The sequence below is a fragment of the Phyllostomus hastatus genome, unplaced genomic scaffold, assembly GCF_019186645.2.
Source record: "Phyllostomus hastatus isolate PE091 unplaced genomic scaffold, TTU_PhHast_1.1 phas_contig_150, whole genome shotgun sequence".
Lineage (NCBI taxonomy): Eukaryota > Metazoa > Chordata > Mammalia > Chiroptera > Phyllostomidae > Phyllostomus > Phyllostomus hastatus.
The window spans coordinates 3,114,692-3,138,887 of record NW_025333611.1 but is presented as its reverse complement, the minus strand read 5'-3'; the positions used below and the strand labels follow the sequence as shown (position 1 = coordinate 3,138,887).

General features: G+C 55.1%; 1 protein-coding gene across 2 annotated transcripts in view; it reads left to right on the top strand.

The window, feature by feature from the left end:
• BAIAP2L1 (BAR/IMD domain containing adaptor protein 2 like 1) overlaps positions 1 to 24,196 on the top strand; it is a 53,768-nt gene that overhangs the window by 26,096 nt on the left and 3,476 nt on the right. Inside the window, exons 4-12 of one of the 2 annotated variants that reach the window (XM_045821651.1) lie at positions 12,413 to 12,474; positions 12,579 to 12,650; positions 13,858 to 13,995; positions 14,670 to 14,822; positions 17,557 to 17,724; positions 20,102 to 20,228; positions 21,891 to 22,098; positions 22,704 to 22,781; positions 23,552 to 23,738. In XM_045821651.1, the coding sequence (XP_045677607.1) occupies positions 12,413 to 12,474; positions 12,579 to 12,650; positions 13,858 to 13,995; positions 14,670 to 14,822; positions 17,557 to 17,724; positions 20,102 to 20,228; positions 21,891 to 22,098; positions 22,704 to 22,781; positions 23,552 to 23,738 (1,193 nt within the window). Of the gene's footprint in view, positions 1 to 12,412; positions 12,475 to 12,578; positions 12,651 to 13,857; positions 13,996 to 14,669; positions 14,823 to 17,556; positions 17,725 to 20,101; positions 20,229 to 21,887; positions 22,099 to 22,703; positions 22,782 to 23,551; positions 23,739 to 24,196 lie in introns of both variants that reach the window. The other variant, XM_045821640.1, reaches the window with a different exon arrangement.

Below are 24,196 nucleotides of genomic sequence, written 5' to 3'. Positions count from 1 at the left end.
AGTGCGGTCCCTTCTGGGGGGTGGAGCTCACCGCGGGTTGTCGGGAGCGGGGGCGTTGTTAGAGGGTGGGCCGAGGCGGGGGCCCAGTCCCCCTGCTCCCTGGGACTTGGGCTTCTGCGTCTGAGTCTCAGGCTGCTGTTCCCCGCGAAGCACCGAGCCCGGGGAGCCGTGACCTACATTCCGAACTGCAGGGGACGGGCGGGCCTCCCGGCTCTGCGGCAGCGTTTCCTGTGACTCACCTGCAGAGAGAGAGTCAGAGCCCTTCGCGCTCTGCCCGTGGCTCCCGCTGCTTCCACGGCCGGCCGGTCGCTCCCAGCTGAAACTTTTCCGGTCCTGCTGGTATGAATTGGCCTCCTGTGCGCGCACCGAGGGCGGCCACGCCCTGGGCTGTGCCGGCTCCCGGGGGAGCGAGCGCGGTTTCCGTTCACAGCGCCAGGCCTCCCTGGGCCATCTGGGGGGGGGGGTGCGTTTGTTCCAACAGCCCCACGCACCCACGTTCTCCTTTTACAAAGGGCGAAATGTCTGGCTTTAGAGTGTTCAAATGTGGAAGGTTCAGAAAACCAGAGGAGAAGACTAGTCAAGCGTGTGCCTGACTGAAGCAGCACGGGCGTGTCTCCGATTAGAGGTGGAGAGGGAAGCGGAGGACGGGCGTGGGGGCGGACACCTAAGCTCAGTAATCCACACCGCATCCGGGCGGGCGGGCATCCGGGGGTGCAGCATCGCTCGGGAGGCTCTGACCTCCTGGCGCCTGACAGTGGGGGGCACCGGTGAGTGCGCTGCTGGGTGCGCTCGAACGGTCCCGGCACATTTTACCCCTGGAGTGCTTGCAGTCTTCAAACCCGTGCGCAGAGCTAAGCCTGAAGTGGGGCTGGGTGCGGAACACGTCGGCGCCGCCGCTGCCGCGCTGAACGGACCGGCTACGTGCGGAGAGGTTCCGGCTCCCTTCCTGGCGCCGTGGCTCCTGCATGTTCTGGGGAGGCCTGAGCTGGGGCATTGGAGGGGTGATGGAGGCGAGCATAGGGTTCCAGGGTACGGGACGAAGTGAGAGGGAAACGCCCTGTCCGAGTCCGGCGTGGGGGTAGGAGGCGCGGCCTTCACACTAAACCTCACGGTGCTCTGACTCACCGGCCCTGGGTTTGCCACTCTTGTTCCGTGGTTCTGGGCTCTAGTTAAATGAGACTTCTGTTCGACTCCTTGTTTTATTCAGCGGCGAGTCCTTGGTGTTGAGTCAAGTGTTTCCACAGCAACCGCGTTGTTATGGACACGGGCTTTAAACTTCCGTTTCAGTCAAGAGAGTGTGTTGCGGTGGTGAGGTTCTGTGGCCTGCATTTGATTCCGAGAGGCTGGCAGTAACTCCTGTTGTGTTTTATTTGGGTTTCAGGTTGTCCTGCTTGCAGTCATTATCTCATATAGTTACTGATTTTCTGCCCTTTGTATCAACTGCGTGATAAAGTTCTGTCCTAGGAAGAGCCGCTCTTGGAGGCCTAATGTTAACTTCTTTTTGTTTGCTTAGTTTTTCTATTCTTGTTTCAAAGTTTAGACTAAAATACTACTGTATATCCATTTAAATTCTCCGTGTCGAAGTACAGTGGACAATTCATAGAAAAGAGAGAAAGACCTAAAGCAGACTATATTTTTCTCATTTTTCAAGAAGATTTTATTGAGTTACTGACTCTTGTTGTTGGTGTTCATAGCTTTATTATGAAACGCATTATCAATTACATTTGATAAAAACTGAAGGGATGTTATGTATGTGAAGATCATGAGTCATTTCAAAATTGTCATCCCTTGAGCAAACCGTCTCTGGAAAACCTCCCTTTTCCCTGACCCACACAAGCTCCTACAGTTTAAAGTTTTTCCACTTAAAAGTACCGTTCTAGAAGAAAGGGATGCTGAGGGATCCCTATCATTTCTAAAACTTCGATTGAAAAAGTAGTTATTTTAATGTAATTAAAATATTTTTCATGTCACTATAGAACACATAACACTTTTCATTTCATACAGATTTTTATATGGAACTTACGTTGCATTCTCATAGTTTTGTACTTTGGGAGAGAAAGGAAGAAAAAACACTCAGTAAAATATTTCCTGAAGTCCTAGAAGTTTATAGAGAGGGCCCACCTGGAAAACTGGGCCGAACACGTTGCACATTGCGAGGGTTGATCAAGGCGGCAAAGCTGGGCTTTCGTCTCTCTCCCTTGGCGGGGAGGGGGTGCCAGAAGCCGGGAGAGAAGGCTGGTTCGCCTTTCACTCTGGTTGTGTCTGTCCTGGATCAGCCTCTCGAGCAAGGCGGAGCCGCGGCTGCGGCAGCTCCACTGCGGACTTCCCAGCCGTGGGTGCTTCCCTCCGGGCGCCCAGCTCTCAGCATCAGCTCACCAGTGGCGAGTGAATAATTTAAGATTTTTCTGCCCGAAAGTAACGAAATGCCCAACTAACAGTGGTTTACTCAATAAAGTTGTTTTCATTATCCCACATAAAAAGGCTGTTGTTGCCCTGACTGGTGTGGCTCAGTGGATTGAGCATGCGCTGCTAACCAACGGGTCGCCGGTTCGATTCCCTGTCAGGGCACATGCCTGGGTTGTGGGCCAGGTCCCCAGTAGGGGGCGCGTGAGGGGCAACTACACATTAATGTTTTTCTCCCTCTCTTTCTCCCTCCCTTCCCCCTCTCTAAAAATAAGTAAAACCTTAAAAAAGTACGTCTTTTTTTTTTTAAGGCTGTTGTTAATTAACAGCTTTCTTGAGATAACAGTTCACCCATTTGAGGTGTACAGTCCAGTGATTTTTATTATATTCACAGGATTTTTTAATCATCACCGAAATCAACTTCAGAACATGTTCACCAGCCCCAAAAGAAACCCTATGTTGTGTCTCTCGACCTGGGTGTGCTGGGCATGTCGTGCAAACGGACTCATGCAGTGTGTGATGTTTTGTGACGGGTCCCTTCCACTCAGCCTAGTGGTTGCCAGGCCCCCTCCTGTTGCGACGTGCGCCAGTCCTTCCTCCTGACGGAGGGGCCGTGCTCCGCTGTACAGGCGCACCGCGTTTGGCTTGTCCGTTTGTCGGCTGGGGGACATTTGGGTTGTTTCCCCTTTCTCGCTATTAAGCGTAATGCTGCTGTCATCGTTTGTGTGCAGATTTTGTGAGTACATAGGCTGTTTTTTCTCTTGGTTGTATACTTAGGAGTGGAATTGCTGGCTCACGTGGTAACTAAGTTTAACCTTTTGGGGAACTGCCAGGCTTTCTAAGTGAGTGCACCCTTGTGCACGCCTGTGACCGAGGGCGAGGGTCCCAGTTTCTCTGCATCCTTGTCGTCGCCTGCTGTCGCCTGCTTTTTCCGCGGCGGCCTCCCAGTGAGTGGGAAGTAATGTCTCGTTTGGGTTCCAGTTTACATTTCCCCAGGGACTGCTGACCTTGAGCCCTTTCCTCGTCCTTGCTGGCCATGGCACGTCCCCTTTGGAGAAATGTCTGTTCGGGTCCTTGGCCCGTTTTTTACTGGGTTGTCCTTTTATTATTGAATTTGCAAGTTAACTTGCAGTAAGGTTTTGTTTTATGTGTTGATTCCTTTTATCATTCATGCAGTAGCTCCAGTGTTTGAAGTTCTCGAAGGCCTGATTCTACTAATGCTGTCTGTTATTGAACCTCTTGATGCTCGTTCATGAAGGGCTCTTCCTGTAAGGCTGGGCTGTCAGAGTCATTGTCACCGAGGGCCACATCAGCCTCACAGTGGCGTTCAAAGAGCCGAATGTAATTTTTAGGACTGTGTCAATGTAACTACTCCTTAACAGTTTAGCGAGAGCTCGGCGCTGCCGCCGGGTCGAAACAAGGTGCCGGGCCGGATAAAACCAGGTGGAGGGCCGGACTGGGCCCGCGGGCCCTGTGTTTGCCACCTGTGCTGCAAGGCTGTTGCTGTCACCGTACTGGTCTTGCCCATGTTGGGTCGGTCATCTAGGGAAGTGTTCGAGTTCTGCCATTGGAAGTTACCAAGAAGTGAAGAGGAGAAATACCAAGCAATGGAGGGCTTCTTTGATTTAAATAATATAGTTTTTCTTCTTCTTCTTTTTTTAACAGAAGTGTAATTATAATGGTTTTTTTTAAGATTTTATTCATCCCATTTTTAGGGAGGGAGAGAGAGAGAGAGAGAGAAACATTAATGTGCGGTTGCTGGGGGTCATGTCCTGCAACCCAGGCATGTACCCTGGCTGGGAATCGAACCTGGGACACTAGTTCCCAGCCCGTGCTCAATCCACTGAGCTATGCCATCCAGGGCTAAATAATATAGTTTTTCTTGTTAGAAAATAAAAATAATTGATGTAATACGACCTGCCGTTTGATAAAATGCTCGTAGGTTATTTAGGATTTGCCTGCAGCCCCACACGGGAGTCTTTACCGCGTGTGCGCGGCGCGGCCCAGGGAGCCGGGCCCCTTCGGGGCCGGGAACTGCACCGTGTGCAGAGCTCCCAGTCTGTCCCTAAATCAAACAACGTTTGTTTTTGAAAACTCAGAAAATACCAAAAAGGTGGAAAGGAAAAACACATGGTCAGGGGCAAATGTTTTGGCAAAATATATTTAAAAGAAACTCTGAGCCTGTTTTAATATCTTTAAAGCATAGAAAAATAAAGCTTGTTCTCATTTACTTCTCAAGGAATAGCAGACTTTCTGTGGGGAGTTTACAAATTTGCCTTGAGGTCTTTGTAGCTCACCATTACATAAATTTAGACTATGTTATTCTGTTCCTGTTTAGCCAGCTGTTACATTATTTCAGATCAGTTATTAAATTGTTTGGGCCAGTTTTTTTAATTGGGCCCAAAACAGATTTTTATCCCCTCACCATCAGGGAACATAGAAAAGCATAGCGTTTTTTTGTTATTGATAGAATGTTTATAGGTCATGCAATCTTTATAAAATATTTATTATAGCCTTGGCTGGTGTGGCTCAGTGGGTTGACTGTGAACCAAAGGGTCACCAGTTCGATTCCCAGTCAGGGCACATGCCTGGGTTGTGGGCCAGGTCCCCAGTAGGGGGCGCTTGAGAGGCAACCACACACTGATGTCTCTCTCCTGCCCTTTCTCCCTCCCTTACCCACTCTCTAAAAATAAATAAAATCTTTAAAGATAAAAAACTTCAGATATAGTAGTTTTTAAGCTCGAATGGAAATGCCTACAGTTAATTAGTGATACCATACGGAGTAACTACTTGTCAGCTTCCTTCGTTATTGATACTACACCTGCCGTCATTTTCCTTAGTATCAAAGTGGTTGCATTTTAGCCTTCATCTACCAATCAATGAAAAAGGAAGATGAATAATTAATGTTAACTTACCCGACTTGACATAACAGCTTGTAGACCATTTTTAATCTTTTAATGCTGTATTTTGCATTCAGGTGTAGATAAAACAATCACTTGTCATCTGTATATGGATGTAAAATTGATCCATTATTTCTGTGTGATATATAATTGATAAACGTGAATAAATTGACATTGTCCTTTTAGCTAAAATACAAAGGGTACATTAAAATCCTGCTTGGGAAGTAAGTGTTCGTCCCCGCGAACCCTGGACCTCACTGAACTTGACAGTGCTGGTGTACGGCAGGCAGGCTGCAGCAGCCTACTAGCTAGTCAGCGACAAAACAGTGATAAAAGCTGTCTGCTCTCTGAGTCAGTCTGCCACCCTTAATGGCAGAATTATCCCCTAAGCCCTAACCCTCCCTGTTCCCTGACTCGGTGCTTAGCTACAGTTTCCAGAGACACCCCCGCTCGGTAGTCCCTGGGGACTGAAACACTCGGTCTCTGGCGCTCCCCGCTCGCGTTAGCGCTCCCGCTCCCTGAAAGGCCTGGAGTTTAAGATGCCCGGAGTATTTTGTATGGACGCGTTTCCTACGGAGGAATCAAGAACTCATTCATATGTCATACAGGATTTATCGGTTTCCACTATTCTGCTGCCCTCAAACCTTAAGTCACCCCCTTTCTTAAAACACACACACACACACACGCAGTCGCTGTCTCTAGGTCCGCCCCGCCCCCCCCCCCCCCCCCGTGTCACTCTTCCTCTATTGCCGAACTTCCCACATAAGTGGTCCGTGCCGGCTTTCTCCTTTCTGCATCATCCCTCTCTCCCGCCCTCCCCCCGCCCACTTTCCCCCAGAAACCAGGAAGCAGGAGGACTGGAACAGTGGGCGTCTTGTGTGTGTGTGTGTGTGTGTGTGTGTGTGTGCGCGCGCGCACGCGCACGTGTGTGTGGCTCGTGGCGCGTGTCCTCGTTAGGACATCGGTCCTCCCAACTCGGGCTGCCGGGTGTCCACCCTGAGCCGGCATGGTCCGGCGTTGTCGCTTCTCGTGTGGCCAAATGAAAATTTTGGAAACAAAAATGTCCCATTTTTTTTTTTTTAATTATCTCATTTGTGGCTCGGGACCCTCTGAGGCCAGAGCTCCGTGTTGCTCGGCCTGGGTTAAATGAGAGCTGCCGGGAACTGGCTCCCGAAGGCCCCGAGGACGGAGGCGGCGCCGTGCGGGCACCAGTCAAGCCCGGGGGGGCTCGCCCTGCAGGGGCGCCGGGGCCCGTGGGCAGACCCTGGTGCCCACACGCCCAGCGCCGCCTCCCAGAAGCCTCTCCCCCTCCAAAAATAGCTGTTTCGGCAGAGGAGAGAAAGGATGGCACGGTGACGGCTAGGCATTCACCTTCAGCAAAAGTAACTTTTCCTGTAGGAATTCCTGTAATATACTTATATTATTATAGAAATAAAATCCAGTATTCCACATGCCACTTTCGGATGGGCCAGGCCTCTGCCGGAGTTTTCTTGTCCTGCTGTCACCGTACTGCATTTTCCCCCTGCAGTTACCCTTTCGTTCACTTGTCCGATACACGTCCTTATTGACCGGACTCCTGCGGCCCGTCGTGTGCCAGTCGGGCGGGGGCGCACGTGCTAGCTGGAGATCAGACCAGGTTCTTGTCCTTGCGGGACCTGCAGCAGCATTCAGACACCGCGTGCGTTTTCCCCCAAGCGGTGCGCCGGGCCCTAATTACTGCTGGCTTCAGATGGCTGCTGTGATGTTTGGCTTGTGTTGTTAATTAACTAGACTCTAATTAATAGACTTTATTTTTTTTATTGAGCCGTGTCAGGTTTATAGAAAATTGACCAGCTCTTACTCAGAGTCCTCACACACTCTCAACTCCCCGCTCCGTTTCCTGTTGTTTAACATGTTGCATTGGTGTGGGGCACTTGTTACAAATGAAGAACCAGTATGGATACATTGTTATCAACTGAAACCCAGACTTTCCGTTAGGGTTTACTCTGTGTTCTGAGTTTTGGCAGGTGTTTAATGACACATACCTGCCATTGTAATCCACTTCCCACCCCCCACCCTTGGCCACTCCTGATCTCTAGTTTTTCCTTTTCCGGAACATCTTCGGTTGGGATTGGATCGTGTGTCGCGTAGCCTTTCCAGACTGGCTTCTGTCACTGAGCAAGGTGCACCTAAGCTTCTTCCACGTCTTTCGTGGCTTCCTAGTGTGTGTCTCTTTTCATGCCTGAGTAACAGTTGTACGGAGTTACACCACGGTTTTGTTGGCCCTTCTTCTTGGTTGCCTCCCGCTTTTGGCAATGTGAATAAAGCTGTAATGATAGTCACATCAGGTTTTTCTGTGGACGTACGATTCCCAGTGCTTTAGGTGGTGGTACGGCTGCTTCCTCTGTGAAAAACCCCAGGCTGTCTCGCAGAGTGGCCGTACCGCTTCGCATCCCCCTCACCAGCGAAGGTGCGTTCCTGTTGCTCCACCTCCTCCCCAGCGTCTGGTGTCGTCTCTCTTCGGGACTGTAGCCGTCGTGACCGGTGAGGGGGTGGCGTTTCACTGTCTTCATGTCCCGCTCTCGGTGGCATGGGGCGTGGCCCAGCTCTGCTGATGCTTGCTTACCATCTGTGTGTCTTTTTCGGTGAGATTTCTGGTCCTGTCTTTTGCTCTTTTTAGTTGGGTTGTTTGATCTCTTACTGTTGACTTGTAAGAGTTTCTCACATATTCTGGACCAGTCTTGTTATCGGCTGTGGGTCGTCAACATTTTCTCCCAGTGCACGGCTTGTCCGCCACACGCCTCCTTCCCGTCTTCCACTGTAGCCTTTTCCGTGCCTCATACTTGAGGCTCTTGTAGGCAGAGTAGGGGTGCCGTGCCTCTGTACTTGAGGCCTCTTGTAGGCAGAGTAGAGGTGGGCATTGTTGCTTTTTCATCCTGACCGTCTCTGCCTTTTCAGTGGACTGTACAGTCTATTTACTGACATTTTGGCTTCCTGTTCTCTGTCCTGTGTTCATTTCTTCTCGTCGTCTTTTTGACTCCCCGCCCCCATTAGCTCGGTAGTTATTTATTCTTTTAGGTGCTACCCTGGAGGTTCAACGTGCATCTTTTCTTGCATCAAACGTCAAAGTCAGACCAGCAGCACCACTTCTATTTCAGACACTGAAAGAACGGTAGGGCGTTACCTAACTCTGTTGAGTACCGTTGTTTGCCACCCTCGTTTTCGTAAGGGGGGACCCACATCGTGAACCACGGCAGAGTAATTACAGTCTCTGTGCGAGACGTTAACTGGAACGGTGGCACGTGGTTGGCTAAGGCAGAAGCTGGACTTCCGGGGGAGTGTGCGGTGACGCTCACCTGTTTGTTACTTGGCATTACCCCTGCTGGGTGCTGTCCACTGGTACCCATGTCAGCGGGGACCAGCGGTGAGCACCTCCGACTGCACCCTGGGACTGAGTGGGAGTGGCCACTGGGAGCTGCTCTCAGACGCTGGCGAAGCCGTGCAAGTGTGGCCACGTGTTGGTGACGTGACCTGTCTCTGCACTAATTCCGGGGCAGTGACCCCGGTCCATGCCTGCGCACCTAACACGCCCCGTCTGTCGTCACAGGGGTTGCTTTTACTCGCATTGTATTTCCTCCTCGTCGCATCTGGCATTTGGGAGGCTGCCGGGGAAAGCATCCCTTTCCCAGTGGCGGTTTGGTCGGTGCTGCTGTGGCCCGTGCGGCACAGCTCCAGGCCAGGGCGCCCCCCGCCCGTGCTCTGTGGTCGGACGCCACTGGAAGCACCGCGGAGGGAGGCGTGCGTGGCTCAGCCACCGCCCCGTGCCGTCCTGAAGTAGTAAGTCGGCTCTGATCGTCCGGGGTCAAGTGTGAATGGCAATGACGACTTACCCTGAATGCTCAGCGCGTGTCCTGGGCCACCAGGCCCGCCGGCGTCTCTGTTCAGTGTCTCTCCGCTCCTGCTGTGAGTGGTGGCGAGTTCGCCGGTTGAAGACATACCCAGAGTAGTCCAGTGACCGCTCTGTAGTTCCGGTGAAAACTTGTGTTTATGCCAACACTCTCCTAACTTCTCTTTAACTTTAAGTCCATGCTGCCTATTGTCTAAATATATACCTTTATCCAGTACTGTCCAAAAATGTTGGGCATACTTGTTCATAGTTCCTAAAATCAGCAATTATTTACATGAACTTTAGGGACAATTGATGGTAGGCACTAATTATGTCAAAGTCATGATTTTAAAATAGGTGTATATTTAAATTCCTCTATTATTGCCATTTAAAACTAGAGTTTATTCAAACTGAGTCACATTACTGTCCTTGCTATAACTGTCTTCTCAAAACACGGGCTCGGACCCTAAAAGGCAACACAAGGAGTGGCTGGTTCAGCATGGGCGGCGCTGCGGCTTCTGGGGCGGGGGGGGGCGGCGTGTTGATTCCTGTTGGGGCGTGCGTTCAGTTCCGTTCCAGCGGAGTTGGGCCGCACTTTCCCGGCCCCGCCCTCTTTGATAAAAAACTTTTTCTTCAGCGTAATTATGCAGGTTACAGGGGTAAGAGTACACAAACGTGAGTGACGCCGCGTTTCAGACGCAACGCGTGCTATTTAAGAACGGACTTCTGTAGACGGAACATAAAGGCCCTTTTCATTTTCTGGTTCAAGATGCCCTTTTGGCAGCTTGCTCAGTCCCGGTAAAGATGTTCTTTGATCCTTTTCATTCCCAAGGACCCGGCGGCTGCTGCCGTGAGGCTGGCACCTCAGTCCCCCGGGCTGCGAGGGACGGAGTAAGGGGGCCGGGGCAGGTGTTCCGTCCTGCCCACACGGTGAAAGGGCCTTTCACGGGGCCTGCGGGCCGCTCCCCGGGCCGCCTGCCTGCAGGGAGACCGCGGGCAGCACAGCAGGGCCCAGGGGCTGTGGGGGGGCGGAGCTGGGGCCCCCGGGCGGAGCACCGAGCTCAGCAGAAGCTCAGCGCTGGCACAAGCTTTGGCAGCGTGCTTCTCGGAGACCCCCACGGTACGAGGCCGTGAAACACAGTCTGTGGCGGCAGCGTGGGGAAATGTGCGTGCCTTGATTCTAGCTGGAACCGCTGCGACTGCTGCAAGCCAAGTTATTCTTAACTTTTTTTTTTTTTTTAAGTAGATCTAATCTGCCAAAAATAGAGCGCTTGGTTTTCAGATCATTGAAGTGGGCTTTTGTTGTTTTTCATCCCCAGTCAGGAGTTACAAATTTATGAGTTTAAGAGAAACGTGAACGCAACTTAGATTATTCCAGCGTCTGAAGTGACTCCACGATATAAAGTGACATTAGTGTGATTGTTACAGCCGTGGTCCTGCCAGGGCTTCCTTCGTGAGCAGCTCTCGTGTTGCGCTTCAGGAGAACTTAATCACGGGCGCAGGACGTCGGTGTCACTGAGGATGTGGACAGGGTGTTCTGACCCCCTGGCGCGGCGGGCCCAGAGCGCGGGGGGCGAGTCCGCCCTCGCCTCCGCACTTAGCCCGCAGGCTCTTGTCGGCAGTTCCCAGGAGGCCGCGGTGCTTGGGGACTGACTTACAGGGTGCACACCCGTGACCTTGCGAGGTTGTGTGTTTACAGGAGATTTTCGCCCCCCCGCCGCCATGGTTGTGCCATGCTTTTTTAGGCAGCGCTGTTCAGGGCGGGCCTCGTGCTGAGGAGCTGGTTTAGTGGGACTCCGGAGTGGTCTCGGGAGTGACAGGTTACGTCTGCGTGTGGGGCGCCCCCTGGTGTCCGTGAGGCAGAGGAGCCAGGAGAGAGCAACTGGGAGTCAGGAGCAATGATGAGAGCTGGGGGGGCGGGGGGGTGGGGGGGGCGGGGGGAACTCGTAAGGGGCCGACCAGCAGGTTTCGTGTGTGGGGGGGCGCGCCTCGGGCTGGGGTCTGTTTTCTCCACCCCCAGCGGGACAGGTTGTTGGATGAACACAGACTTCACCGGTTGTTCCCACGTGACTTCTCCCCGGGGCAGGGAGGTGCTGGCTCACTCGGCGCCCAAGGTAGGGCGGTGAGTTCACTTTTACACTTGCTGCACACCAGGCGGTGTGCTCACTAGCACGTGCCAGTGGGCACGTCCAGGAAGGGGTGCAGTGCTGAGCCCGAAGATGAGGGGCAGCCTGGGCTGGGCGTTGCAAGGTCAGGCGTCTCAGCGCGTTCCGAGGAGAGGCACGGAGGGCGCGCTGGAGTCCCAGCCGGTGGGCGCTGTCTCCCTCTTCCCCGTGTCCTGCACAGTCGTTGTCTTAGTTCCCCCTGGTCCGCAGCCTCTCACTTCACCCAAGGAGTTCTCTCCCACCGCCCCGCTGAGCCGTGGGACGGCCCGCCCAGCACCGTCTGCGGTGCGGCCTGGCCTGGCCGGGTCGGGTCCCACGTGGTCCCTCGGTCTGCCCCGCCCTCAGACACCAGGCCTGTTCGGGTCCTGCAGGCGAGCTGGCGGAGGGGGCTCTCGTTCACCCTCGCAGAGTCTGGCGGCGGAGGTGTGCACGCTGCCATGAGCGGCGGGGGGGGGGGGGGTGCACTTTGCAGGTCCAGCGGCCATCTCGCCGCGTTTTGGAGTAAGGCCCTCGTCCTGGAACATTCCCTCCCGGCATGGGAGGCGCTTCCGAGAACTGGAGTCGTCCCGGGGGACGCGAGGCAGGGCCTGTCCCTGCTGCGGTTTTCCATGATGTTCATGTTTTCCGGAGGGATGCAGAAGCTACCAGGAGAGAAAGAAAATAACTTCCATCCTTCATGCCTGGCAGATAATCAGATTACTCTGGGGATTAGATTAAAAATAGTAAGTCGTTTGTTCCCATAGTTAGTTACTGTAAGGACCAAGAGAACCTTCCGTAAGAGAATTTAAAAGTTAAACCTGGTAAATGTGTGAGTTAATGGAGAACGAACAACGTGAGACTTACGGCGAAGCTGGCATGCTTCTGGCGAGCGGTGTTGCGGGGGGCGTTTGCTGTCGGCTGCGTGTTCCCCTGGCGTCCGCGCCGTCCCCCCCGCACCCCACGGGCCGCATTCAGGTGCCCCGGGCTTCAGGGATGGGTGCCCACAGGCCCGGAGGGTGGCTGCGGGTGGAGCTTCGCCGTTCCACTGCCCTCCGTGTCCGCCCGGCGCCCGCCCCTCACACGTGCCCTCTTCTTCCCAGGCCGCGTGCTCATGGAGATCTCGAGCACCCACCAGAAGCTTGACGAGAGCTTGAAAGAAAATGTACGTGGACCCTTCTTATATTTACAGCATGTGTTTATTTTTAAATTTCATTTTCCTTCAAGTCTCACACCTGGTGTGGATTTTTCATTTCCTTTGGCTAACAGTTCAGAACGTTCCACAAAGAGATCATACAGGAGCTGGAGAAGAAGACAGAACTGGATGTGAAATACATGAACGTGAGTGCACAGTCCGGCCCCACCTCCGTGGTGGGCGTGTGGTGGGGCACGGGGCCGGCGGTCCCGGAGGCCACACGGGCCTGCTCTCTCGGCCCGAAGAGAGCTTCCCACCGTTTATTCGGCAGCAGCGAACGTGGGTGGAGCTTGGCGTTGAGTGTGTGCACGGATGCAGGAGAGGGACAAGGCCCCTCGGGGCTGCGTGGGCTCATTGTTACTGACACTTGGGGTTTTCACTGAAATGCAGAGAAAAAATGTCTCGAGGAACCGTGCTGCCTCTGGAAGGCGTTGTTCCCAGAGGACACACGTTCCGGCGACAGCTGCATCGGCGCTGGTGCAGCTGCCGCTCTCACACGCCGGCACTGTGGGGCGGCAGGTGTGCGTGGGAGAGCACCGTCTGGGGCTGCCGGGTCTGAGCGTGAGCGTGAGCGGCCGCCCCTGCGTGGACCCCGTGCTGTCTCCTGGCACTGTCCGTCCCGGCAGCTCTCTCCTTCCGCCTGGCCTCTGGCCCCAGCACGCTGGGCTCTTCCCGTTTCCCCGACGGCCGCCCGGTGTCCCCTTTCTTCGCACCAAGACCCCCACGTGGCGGCAAACCGCGCCCCTGCGTGCACGTGCTCTGCGTGCCTGGGGGGGAGGCTGCAGGACCACCTGGGCAGCTGAGGGGGGCGGTGCGGAGCACTGTGCCTCCACCGTCAGATGTTTGTCCCCCCAGAAGCTCCGTAACGTAGGTCCCCTCGCTCCCCTCACTGTACGGATTAGCGCACAAGGAGGCTCTTAGAGAAATTCAGGAACTGCTGAGATTACACAGGAAATGGGGGGAGAAGCCAGGATCCTAGCCCAGGTCTGTTAGGCCCCAAAAATCTTGCACCGCACCCACATTACCAGAGGCGACTGTAGTTCTTTCTTAACTCTCTCTCTTGACGTCGTAACTCATAAAACAGGAATGTGGGACTTAATATTGGTGATTTATTCACCAAAGCACTTACTGACGACCCAGTGTCCAAACACTTTTAGCAAAGATAAACAAGAGAAGAGAATATGGCCCCCTCATAGAAACAACTTGAGGACAAAGTTGCGAACACTACAGTTGAAGGGAGGGGGCAGTGAGGAGTGAGGGGCCATCGGCCACGCCCAGTGGACTGTTAGCAAAACAGCCTCCCCCGGGCTTGTACGGTGCTACAGCGAAATGAGTGCAGCATTTAACTTGCAGGCTACTCTCAAAAGATACCAAACAGAACACAGGAATAAACTAGATTCTTTGGAGAAATCTCAAGCCGAACTGAAGAAGATCAGAAGGAAAAGTCAAGGAGGACGAAATGCACTCAAATATGAACACAAAGAAATTGAGGTGAGCTCTTCAGCTTCGTTTTGTTGTCGATGTTTTGTACAGTTTACGGGGAAATTTGTTTAGCTCAGTCAGCCTGTACTTTATATCTGCTAAGTGCTGAGCTGCCACTGAAGTTAAAAATAAGCATTTTGACCTAGAGCAAGCTGCTGCAAAGTTTTCCAGAGTTAAGAAGAATCAGTCAGTAGCCTCCTAAAAACATTGGCATTTTCTCCTCACTCGGGGAGGGTGAGCATTGTTACTCCCATTGCACAGATGGGGGAGGGGAGCATTGTTACCCGCCCCTTGTACGGATGGGGGAGTGGGGCGTCGGTTAAGTCACGTGGTCGACACTTGGCACTGGGTTTGAACTGAACTTTCTGGCTCCAAAGCCCCTGATGTTCCAACAGAACAGGATCTTAGCCCTGGGGTACAAAGTAACATTCCGTGCAAATTGCCCGGTGGAACTGGAAGGCCTTTGGCAACTTCTCTGCACCGTGAGTCAGGGCGGTGATCTTAATGAGCACGATGTTATCTGCCGGGCCAGGTCACAGCTTTGTTGCTCTGTCTAATGTCCATCTTCGTTTAGCAGTCACTCTGTTGGCCACATAACCCGGCGAGAGACGGCAGAGGGTGGATGTCGGGCTGTGCAGCTGTTGGGTTCCTCCTGCCGTGACTGTGTGGTTGTTACTTCCTAGTATATAGAAACCATCACTTCTCGCCAGAACGAAATCCAGAAATTCATTGCCGACGGTTGCAGAGAAGCTCTGCTTGAGGAGAAGAGGCGCTTCTGCTTCCTGGTGGACAAGCACTGCAGCTTCTCCCACCACCTGCACCACTACCACTTACAGGTGGGTGAGGTTTCCTGGTGGGCAGACACTGCAGCTTCTCCCACCACCTGCACCACCACCACTTACAGCTGGGTGAGGTTTCCTGGTGGACAGACACTGCAGCTTCTCCCACCACCTGCACCACCACCACTTACAGGTGGGTTCAGCTGCCTGGTGGGCAGACACTGCAGCTTCTCCCACCACCTGCACCGCCACCCCTTACAGGTGGGTGTGGTTTCCGAGTATGCAGCATGCACTCATTTCGTATCACGTTTAAATGCCCTCAACTTGCTTCCCCTTCCATACATGCCCCCACGTAAAGCAGTTGGCTTGTTTTGCCAATAAGATTTCAGACTTTTAGAAATGTAGATGAAGTGGTCAGCCGTCAGTTTAATTAGTTTAGTAATACATGCATATTTAAAATCTTTCATAAAGTAACATTCAGTAGTTGAGGAAGGTCACTTTTTTCCTTTTCTCACCTGCGAGTGAGCCCTTCTCGGACTCCCGGCGACGCACTGTCGGCATCGGTGTCTCCATCAGAGCCACAGGAAGGGTCCCACCGGCCCGGGGCCACTCCGCCGGGGTGGTCGGAGGTGCTCACTGCGAGGGTCTGGTGCGCATGGAAGCTGTGTCCGGGCCACAGACCCCGTTCACAGCAGCAGGGCGCCGGCCGGAGCTGCTTTCGGTTCCTCCTCAAGGTGGCGGCCACAGTCCCATCGGCCGGGTCACTGGGCTCTACCGCCCTCCACCACACGTGCTGTTTTCTGCACACGCGTCCCCAGTAGCCAGCACAAAACACGTCAGATTTCCTTTCCTCTTTTGCTCAGTCATGAATGCTCTTGGGCCCATGTAAGCACCCAAAAGTAGCATTGATTGATGTCAGTCATTCATTGTCACTCATAGTAATTTGGAGAGTGCTCCCAGATACGAAACGCTACGTAAGAGCCTGAATATAAGGCAACTTCCTCTTTTATTTCGGGTGAAAAGAAACTAGGTCTTGCGTGCATGCATATGTCACGTGTTCTATAAAGATCTCCCAACTTAAGGAGTACTCCGATCTAGAGACCTGAGCTCTGAACCTGTCACGGGAAAGAACTGCGGTCTGCGTGGTCGCTTCTGTCCACGGCGCGCTGTGCTGGTTCCCTCCAGCGTTGACTCCCACGCCGGGGGTCCTGCCGGGGCAGGTCACAGGCTGGAGAGGGACAGAAGCCACTTGGAAGCTCCTGTCCTTTGGCGACACCCCCCAGCGGCGGGGCGCTCACGAGGCCGCCTGGCCGGTCTCCCGAGAGCTCTAGTTGCCGGTAGCCTTTGCTCACGCTTAACCTCGGGTCCCAGTCAGGCTCTTCCGTGCGACACAACCCGGACGCGCGGCGTGCCGTGGGCGCGCCCCTGCCGCTCTGCGGGAGTCCCCTGCGCCTTCCCGCCCCGGCCGAAGCGCGGTCCCTGCGGTGGCTCCTGGGGAGACCCACAGGCCGAGCGGTTGCTGCGCCAGGTTACAGTCGGGACAGAGGTGGTTCGGGGAGGGGCTCTGTCCTCCCGTAGGGTTTCCGTCAACACCCCCCAGCCCGCCCCTGATGCTCTCGGAGAATCTAAGTAAAAACAGTGTGGTTGCTATGGAAACAGCTTCAGGAAAGGCCCCCCACTTCCCTTTGCCAATCCGATTGCTGCCCCGGAAAAGTCGGTTCGCCAGAAGGCTTCCAGGGACTCTCCGGCTGTAAGAAGCAGAGCCGGGCTCTCGGGAGCCTGGGGCTGAGGCCTCTGCCTCTGGGGGTGCGGGACTCACCTTCGTCCTCCTGCACCTCCCTCGTCCTCCTGCACCTCCCTCGTCCTCCGGCGCCCCCCTCGTCCTCCGGCGCCCCCCTCGTCCTCCTGCGCCCCCCTCGTCCTCCTGCGCCCCCCTCGTCCTCCTGCACCCCCCTCGTCCTCCTGCACCTCCCTTGTCCTCCTGCATCTCCCTTGTCCTCCTGCACCTCTCTCGTCCTCCTGCACCTCCCTGCTGCACAGCCCAGCTTCGCTGCAAAGCCCATAGTCTGCCCACCCCCGAGGACCAGAGCGCTTTCTCAGCACCGTGTCCGACTCTGCAGAGCCCCCCGCACTTTGCCCCTAGTCCCTCGGTCCCATGGACCAGTCCGATTCGGTCCCCCTCGGCTCTGAGTCCGCGCCTGGTCCCATCGCCCGTCCTGGAGGTGCTTTCATGCAGGCGGAGGGGTGGGAGGGGGAGAGTGGTGGCTGCCGTGTGGGGGCCGCGGGAGAAGCAGTGGGGCTGATGCGCCTTGCTCAGCCCTTCCCTGTCAGCTTTTGAACTTGTTCTTGATCGTTCACAACCCTCGTATTTGGTCTTCAACTCCGGTTCACATAGAGGGAGAGGGTCAGTTCCATAGGACAGAACTCTGCATCCTTCTCAGCCAACAGGACAGCAGCTACCGTAGGTGCTTGAACTACTCGCTGAATTTAACTCAAGCCCCCACACTTCTGGCGATGAGCCGGGAATGTTTTCCGTGGTATTACTTGATGTCGTTTTTTGTGTCTTTTTTTTTAAAGATTTACTTATTTATTTTTTAGACAGAGAGGGAAGGGAGGGAGAGAGAGAGAGAGAGAAACATCAATGTGTGGTTGCTGGGGGCCCTGGCCTGCAACCCAGGCATGTGCCCTGACTGGGAATCGAACCTGCGATGCTTTGGTACTTGATGTCGTTTTTGTCGGCTCTTCACTCAGCACACACGTGTCCTCAGTCTCGTGTCCTCTGGATTTTCAGTCTGCAGAGCTGCTCAATGCCAAACTGCCCCGGTGGCAGACCACCTGCTGCGACGCCACCCGAGTGCCCGAGGAGGTCGTCCACATGATAGAGGAGATCAAGGCCCCGCTCTCCACCCCGGCGTCCTGGACGCCCCAGCCTTCGCCCACGGCCGAGAGAAGCAGCGTGGTAGGAGCGGGTCGCCTCTGGGGCCCCTGACGGGTTTGCACGGAGGACCGAGGCCTTCGTGAGCGGGGGGTCACGCGTCCCCCTTTGAGGCCTGCGGTCCTCACTCAGCTTTCGTCGGCATCGGCTCTGCCGATGTTTTACACTGTGTTCAGTTAGCACCGGTCTCTTTGTTGTAGAAATGTTACCGGTGCTGTTCTGAGTTGCAGTGATTCCACCTTCATAAGTTTATCCTCAGTGGGGGGCACGTAGGTGTCTTCGAGAACAGGCCAGCGGAACTCTGATGCCATTCTTCACAACGTAAGGCGCGTCCAAAAAAAGAGTCGCCAAAGCAATGAATTCGGGCGTCACAGTTTGCTGTTCTTGAACCTCGGCCTTATTCCTCTCCACCAACACCTGGAGATTTGGATCCAGGATCCAGTGAGAACACGAGTCCACCCCACTCTCCACCGACAACTGTGAAGTGGCAGCAGAGGCCCTGGACCCCTCTGGCAGCCCACGACACAGACCCAGGGCTGCACAGGGCATAGGACAGGTGCCGCCCATGGGCTGGCGCGCTGGGGGGGGTCTCTGCAGAGCCGGAGTGGGGAGCTCAGAGCGGGCAACCCCGGCCCGAGGACGTGCTGGGGCAGGGTCTCTCCAGAAGGCGGCGCAGCGAGCCCAGAGGCAGCGGACACCAGCAGTGGGGCGAGCCGGGGGCATTCCTCTGTGTGCGGGTCGGGGACCTGGCTCAGACCATCTGGGTTGGTCCGTCCCTCCCCTTGTCCAGTTCCTGCTGAACCCCGGGCAGCAGGGGCCTCTGTCCACTGGCCAAAATGGGAGACACAGGGCACGGTCCTTGAGATGTCCCCCCTCCTCCCACATCACAGTCGGCACTCTGTGACTGTGACGAGAACAGGCAAACACAGCCTCTCGCACACGGCAGAAGGAAGAGCGCCCGCCGTGCGTGCAGAGGCGCACAGGCAGCCAGGAATCACTGAGCAGGTGCAGAAACCCACATCGCAAAAACACACACGAACTGAAAAGCAAAGTGACCAGTATTGGGGGCAACAGAGCCAGCTGGGCAGAAGAGAAATCTTTTAAAAAAGATGAAAGAAGATTGCATTCATAGAGAAGAATCAACTAGTTCCTGGAGATTGAAAACTGGATTATTATTTATAGTTAAAGCAACATGTCCAGGATTTGCTTCAAAGCAGCCCAGACTCGGGGCAGAGGTGGACAGGGCGGTCGGGGGGGCGCGTACATGAAACGATATCGGCCGGGAAACTGCTGAAGCCGGGTGTTGGGTGCGTGGAGGTTTACTCTGCTCATCTTTCTACTTTTGCACCCATTCGAAAATTTTCTAAAATAAAAACTTCTTGTTTTTCATTTCTCCCCCCACCCTCAAACACAAACAAAACACATAATAACATATATATGGGCTCCTGAGAAGAATGGAACTGCTTGGAAAATTAACCCAAAAAACGTTCGAAACACAGTGCGACAACAGAAAGGCGACCCTCTGAAACATCAGAGGAAGAGGGTAAACATGACGCTAGACCAGCTGGCACGTGGAGACAGGTCCGGACGCCCGCCCAGCCTCAGCACCGGCTGTCCGACGGGGATCTCGGGCTTGACTTGCCCAGACCCAGAGGACTGGCTCTCTCACCCCCGACCTGCTCCTCCGCACCCCTCTCCCTCCAGGAGATGACAGCTCGTCCTTCTGCGGCTCAGACACGAAGTGACTCCCTCCCCTTTTTCTGCTGCGCCACCGTCAGCCCGTGGGCCGGCCCCGTCGTTTCCATCTGCGAAGTGGGCCCGAGCCCAGCCTCTCCTCGCCCCACGCACGCGGCTCTGGCTGCGGCCCCTGCAGGGGTGGCCACGGTAGCCTCTGCCTGGTCCCTGACGCGGCAGCCGGAGGGATCCTGGACACATTAAAAAGACCAGAGCCTGGACAGATGACAGGAAGTCAGGGGTGAGGAGAAGATCCTGACAACTGAAGGTGCCAGAGCCTCATGGAGCCATGCACTCTCACTCTGTGGAAGCAGCATTTCAGACACAGGGTCCTCTAGTCAAGGAGCACTTCAGAGCGAGCCTGAGACCCACAGAACCGGGAAGGAGATTAGCGGTTGCCCAGGCGGGAGAGGGTGCGGGAGTAATGGCTTTGTTGTGTTTGGGGGGCGGGGGGTTTGTTTGTTTTTTATTTTTAAAGATAACTGCATTTTTAAGACAAAAATGAAAAAATAGGGTATCCTTGAAATAATTCAAAATGGGATATTGCCCTGCAACTAAGAACTTTGGGGGAAATTGGAGTTTAAAGCATGTCATACCAACCTGGGAACCTAGAGTGCCGCTATAACGCTGTGTTGCACTGACGTTGAATGAGTGAAACGTCTCGCAGGTTGGGAAGGACTACGACACCCTTTCTAAACACTCGCCGAAGGTGCCCCCCGCTCCCTCGACCAGAGCGAACACCAGCCCTTTGATCGATATGTTTAATAACCCGGCGACGGCCGCACAGAATTCAGGTAAGATATTTCTTCCAAATTACCTTCCTAAACTTTTGTTTTATTTATTTTTAAAATTATTTTATTGTTGTTTAGCTGCAGTTGTCTGCATTCACCCCCACCACTCCCACCTTCCTGAATTTTTAAAGCAGACGGTTTGGGTAGCTGTCGTGAGGCAGGCAGGGGTGAACGAGTGTGTGTGTGTGTGTGTGTGTGTGTGTGTGTGTGTGTGTGTGCAGCACACGTCCCAAGCTGGAAGAGCACACAACTCACAACACGTGAAGCCCTGAGTTTTAGTAAAACCAGAGACACTCTGACACATACCAATTCTATTGCTAACTGATGTTTATGAGTAAATGTACTATTGAAAGGTGTTATTTTTACAGTAGAATAAAGTTTAAAAAATTAAGTACATAAAAAGAATGCATAGAGACATCCCCAATGTGTCTCATGTGGTGACAATTGCAATTTCTGTTTTCAATACAACAAACTGTAACAGTTCACATGACAAAATTATGGTGACTAATCTTCACCCGCAGGCTCTGTTCGCATTATAATCAGTGATTGTCATCGTCTCTGACAGCACATCACACTTTCTGGAGACTAAGTTCTAAGTGCTTAAATTTCTCAACTCGGTGGTAGACGGGAACCCGTTACTGTTTGCAGACATCACAGCCGCCACCCCCGCCCCCATCTGGGTGTCTCCCAGGCCCCGCTTAGCTTACGAGGGTCCTGGCCGTGGAGCCGGGTGCTGGACACGCCCCAGGTACCACGTGCGGCTCTGGGGGAGGAGAGGAGACTTTCCGAGTGGCAGCTGGGAAGACGGCAGTCCACAGCCGTCTGCCTTGGAAAGCAGGGCCACGAGCTACATGCAACACAGGGTCAAAGTAGGTGATGTCGTGGGCATCGCAGTCACTCAGACAAGCGATTCTTTCCAGTAAAAGCAAAGTAAGATTGCTGGTGGGTTCAGCACCACTGAGGTAGTCAGAGAGTGGCGTGGTAAGAGGCTAGCGAAGCTTATATTGTAATTAGTAAGACTGTGTAAGAATAAAGTGGAAAGAGATCTTACTTGGTTCTTAATACTAGGCTAGCAATATTTGGAAAAATCTAAAAAAAAAATTATCCATTTCACTTTGTGTGTGTGTGCGGTGAATATCGGGCTGTATTTGAACGGAGACACACACAATGCTCAGCGCACTGCTGCTTCGTGTGGTGCGGGATGGGCCCTGGAGCCAGGCCGCTCCGGCCGGTGCCTGGCTGTGCTGCGCGCGCCCCTCGCCCGGGGGGCCTGAGAGTGCGGACTGGTGGTTAGGGAGGGCTGGGCAACGGCGCTCGTCCTCACGGGAGCGTTTCCTGTTTGGTCCCCTGGTGGCCCTGGCCTCGGGCAGCTGGGTGTGAGCTGAGGCCGAGGGGGCGGGCAGGGGAAGGGGAACCGTGAGCCCAGTCGGCGGAGGGGCGGTTCGCCTCCCTAAGAGAGCGTCTGGGGTAAGGCGGAGGGTAGGCAAGCTTGGCAGGCGCTGCTTTATCCTCTCTGTCTGCAAAAGGGGCCCCGGGAGAGGCCTGGGGCCTGCCCACCCGGCACAGGGAGGGGTGTGGCCACAGGACACCGCTGGGGTCTGTGTGTTGCCAGTGGCCTGTTGCCATCCTCTGAAAGGCCGTCCCTGCTGTGCTCGTTTCCAGCAGCTTCCACAGACGACCCCAGTTTGCAGCGGTCGGTCTCGGTTGCCACGGGACTGAACATGATGAAAAGGCAGAAGGTGAAAACCATCTTCCCACACACCGCGGGCAGCAACCAGACCCTGCTCAGCTTCGCGCAGGGCGACGTCATCACGCTGCTCATCTCCGAGGAGAGGGACGGCTGGCTCTACGGCGAGCACGACGCCTCCAAAGCGTGAGTCTCAGGGGGGTGGGGGCGGGGGGGGGCCAGCAGGAGTCCCGGCCGCCCGGCGCTTCCAAGGGCCGTGGTCTCTCCTGTCAGTGGCGCATTGTCCTTGCGAACGTGCCAGCATCTCAGCCGGTGCTCGGGTCGTAGTCCGGTTCCAGTTCTGTGTTCGTGGGCTGGACTCACTCTGTCCCGGACTGTTTCTGCATGTATGTGCGTGTGTGTGCATGATGTGTGTGTACGTGCGTGTACATGTGTGTACGGGTAAACTTCATGCACGAACAGATCACTTAAGTCGTATGGAGTCGCCTCTGAGAGTAGGTTTAAGTGTTCTTTTGGGTCATTTTTATTTTAAACGTGATTTCGGATTTCTCAAAGATAATCTGTGTATTTTGAATTGATTTTGTGTAGATCATTCACCTGTTAAATAAAACCAGTACGGGGTGGTGGGGGAAAGATAAACAGGGAACCGAATGGAATCAGCCCGGGATGTGAGGTGCACCCTGTGTGGTGTAGCGAAGGGCCGTCGGCCCCAGTCGTCCTGGGTGTGTGTGTCCTCGCCCATCGGCTGCTGGCACCCCAGCCGGGCCTCTTCTCCCCGCCCTCCCGTGCAGGAGGGGCTGGTTCCCGTCGTCGTACACCAAGCTGCTGGAGGAAAATGCCAAGGAGGCCGTGAGCATGCCCTCGCCAAGGTAGGGCTCGACTGGGGCTGGTTTCCCAGTGACAGAAAACCCGACCTGCTGTGTTGGGTGGGGAGGGTCAGCATTCTGTCTGGGGGTGCGGGGAGCCCCCGATCACGGGGACTGAGCAGGAGACTGCGAATCCACACTCGTTTCCTAGCGATTTCCATTTCCACGGGCTTTTCTGACTGCCAGCCGTGAAGATTCACACCCCAGACCCTCCTCCGCAGCCCTCTGGCCCCACCCCAGGGTCCTCGCCACCCACCGTAGCTGCACCCAAGGCCCACCCGTCCCTCTTGAGCCCACTGAGCAGCCTGTGACACTGGGGAACGCATTTTCCCAAGTGCTGTCCTGCTCCGGCTTCTTGACCTCGCCCTCTGTTCATTCTCCCTCCTCCTCACCAGCCGTCCAGCCCAGGCCCCGCCCAGGCCCCGCCCCTGCCCACGGTTGAAACTAGGTGGTCCTCAGGTCCCGTCTTCAGCCCGGTCTCCTTTGCTCTGCTCCCGGGCCATCCTGTCTGCCCCTGTGCTCCGGTCACACCCATGGGCTTCCTGTGACACCTCTCCCAGTCGCCCCCAAGTCTCCACTCAGATCCAGATGATGATGATGATGGCGCTGTGTGTGTGTGTGTGTGTGTGTGTGTGTGTGTGTGTTGCAGTCTCCCCTCCCCCCGAGCCCTTTACGATCCATCTGTGTAGTTCTCATGGCGGGCTGGCTTGGGTGTCCGGGACCCCGGGCAGGGCCCCTTCTCAACTGCACTCTCTGACCCCCGGGGCCGTCAGCCCCACCCCAGTGAGAAGCGTGAGCTCCGTGGACTTGTCCGAGAAGGGCAGCGCCACCGTCCCCATCCCCCCGCCGGACTACCTGGACTGCCTGTCCACGCGGGCGGCTGCAGAGAAGAGAGCGGGCGGCTCCAGACCCGCTCCTGCCTGCAAAGCCCCGGAGGCCAGACCGGAGGCCCCCTCGTCGGTGAGTAGCGCCGCCGCCTCCCACTCCGTGCGTGGGCCCAGGTCCCAGTGGGCCCAGGTCCCGGGTGGCGGTCTCCGGAGGGTGGCGGTCTCCGGAGGGTGGCGGTCTCCGGATGTGCAGAGCCGTGCCCGCCGGGGTGTGGGGGCGGGGCCTCGGCCTCCTTCCCTGCTCCTTGGGGTCCCCTTCTCCGTGCACCCCGCCCGCCCCCCAGCCTCAGTCCGTTGGTCTGTGCCGCCTGGGAAGGGCGGTCCACGCACAGGGAGCCCCTCTGCGCCCGACTGTCCCAGGTCCTCGGCTCTCCTTGCGCTCTCTCGGCCGTGGCGGCCGTCGCTGAGTCGCTTAGTCACCTTGTTTGCACTTCCTCCCGTGTTCGTGCCGTGTTCTGAAGGAAGGTTCAAGGTGAAAAGCGGGAGCCTGATCTCCGCATGCCCAGGGAGTGTGGGCTCAGCGCCGTGGGC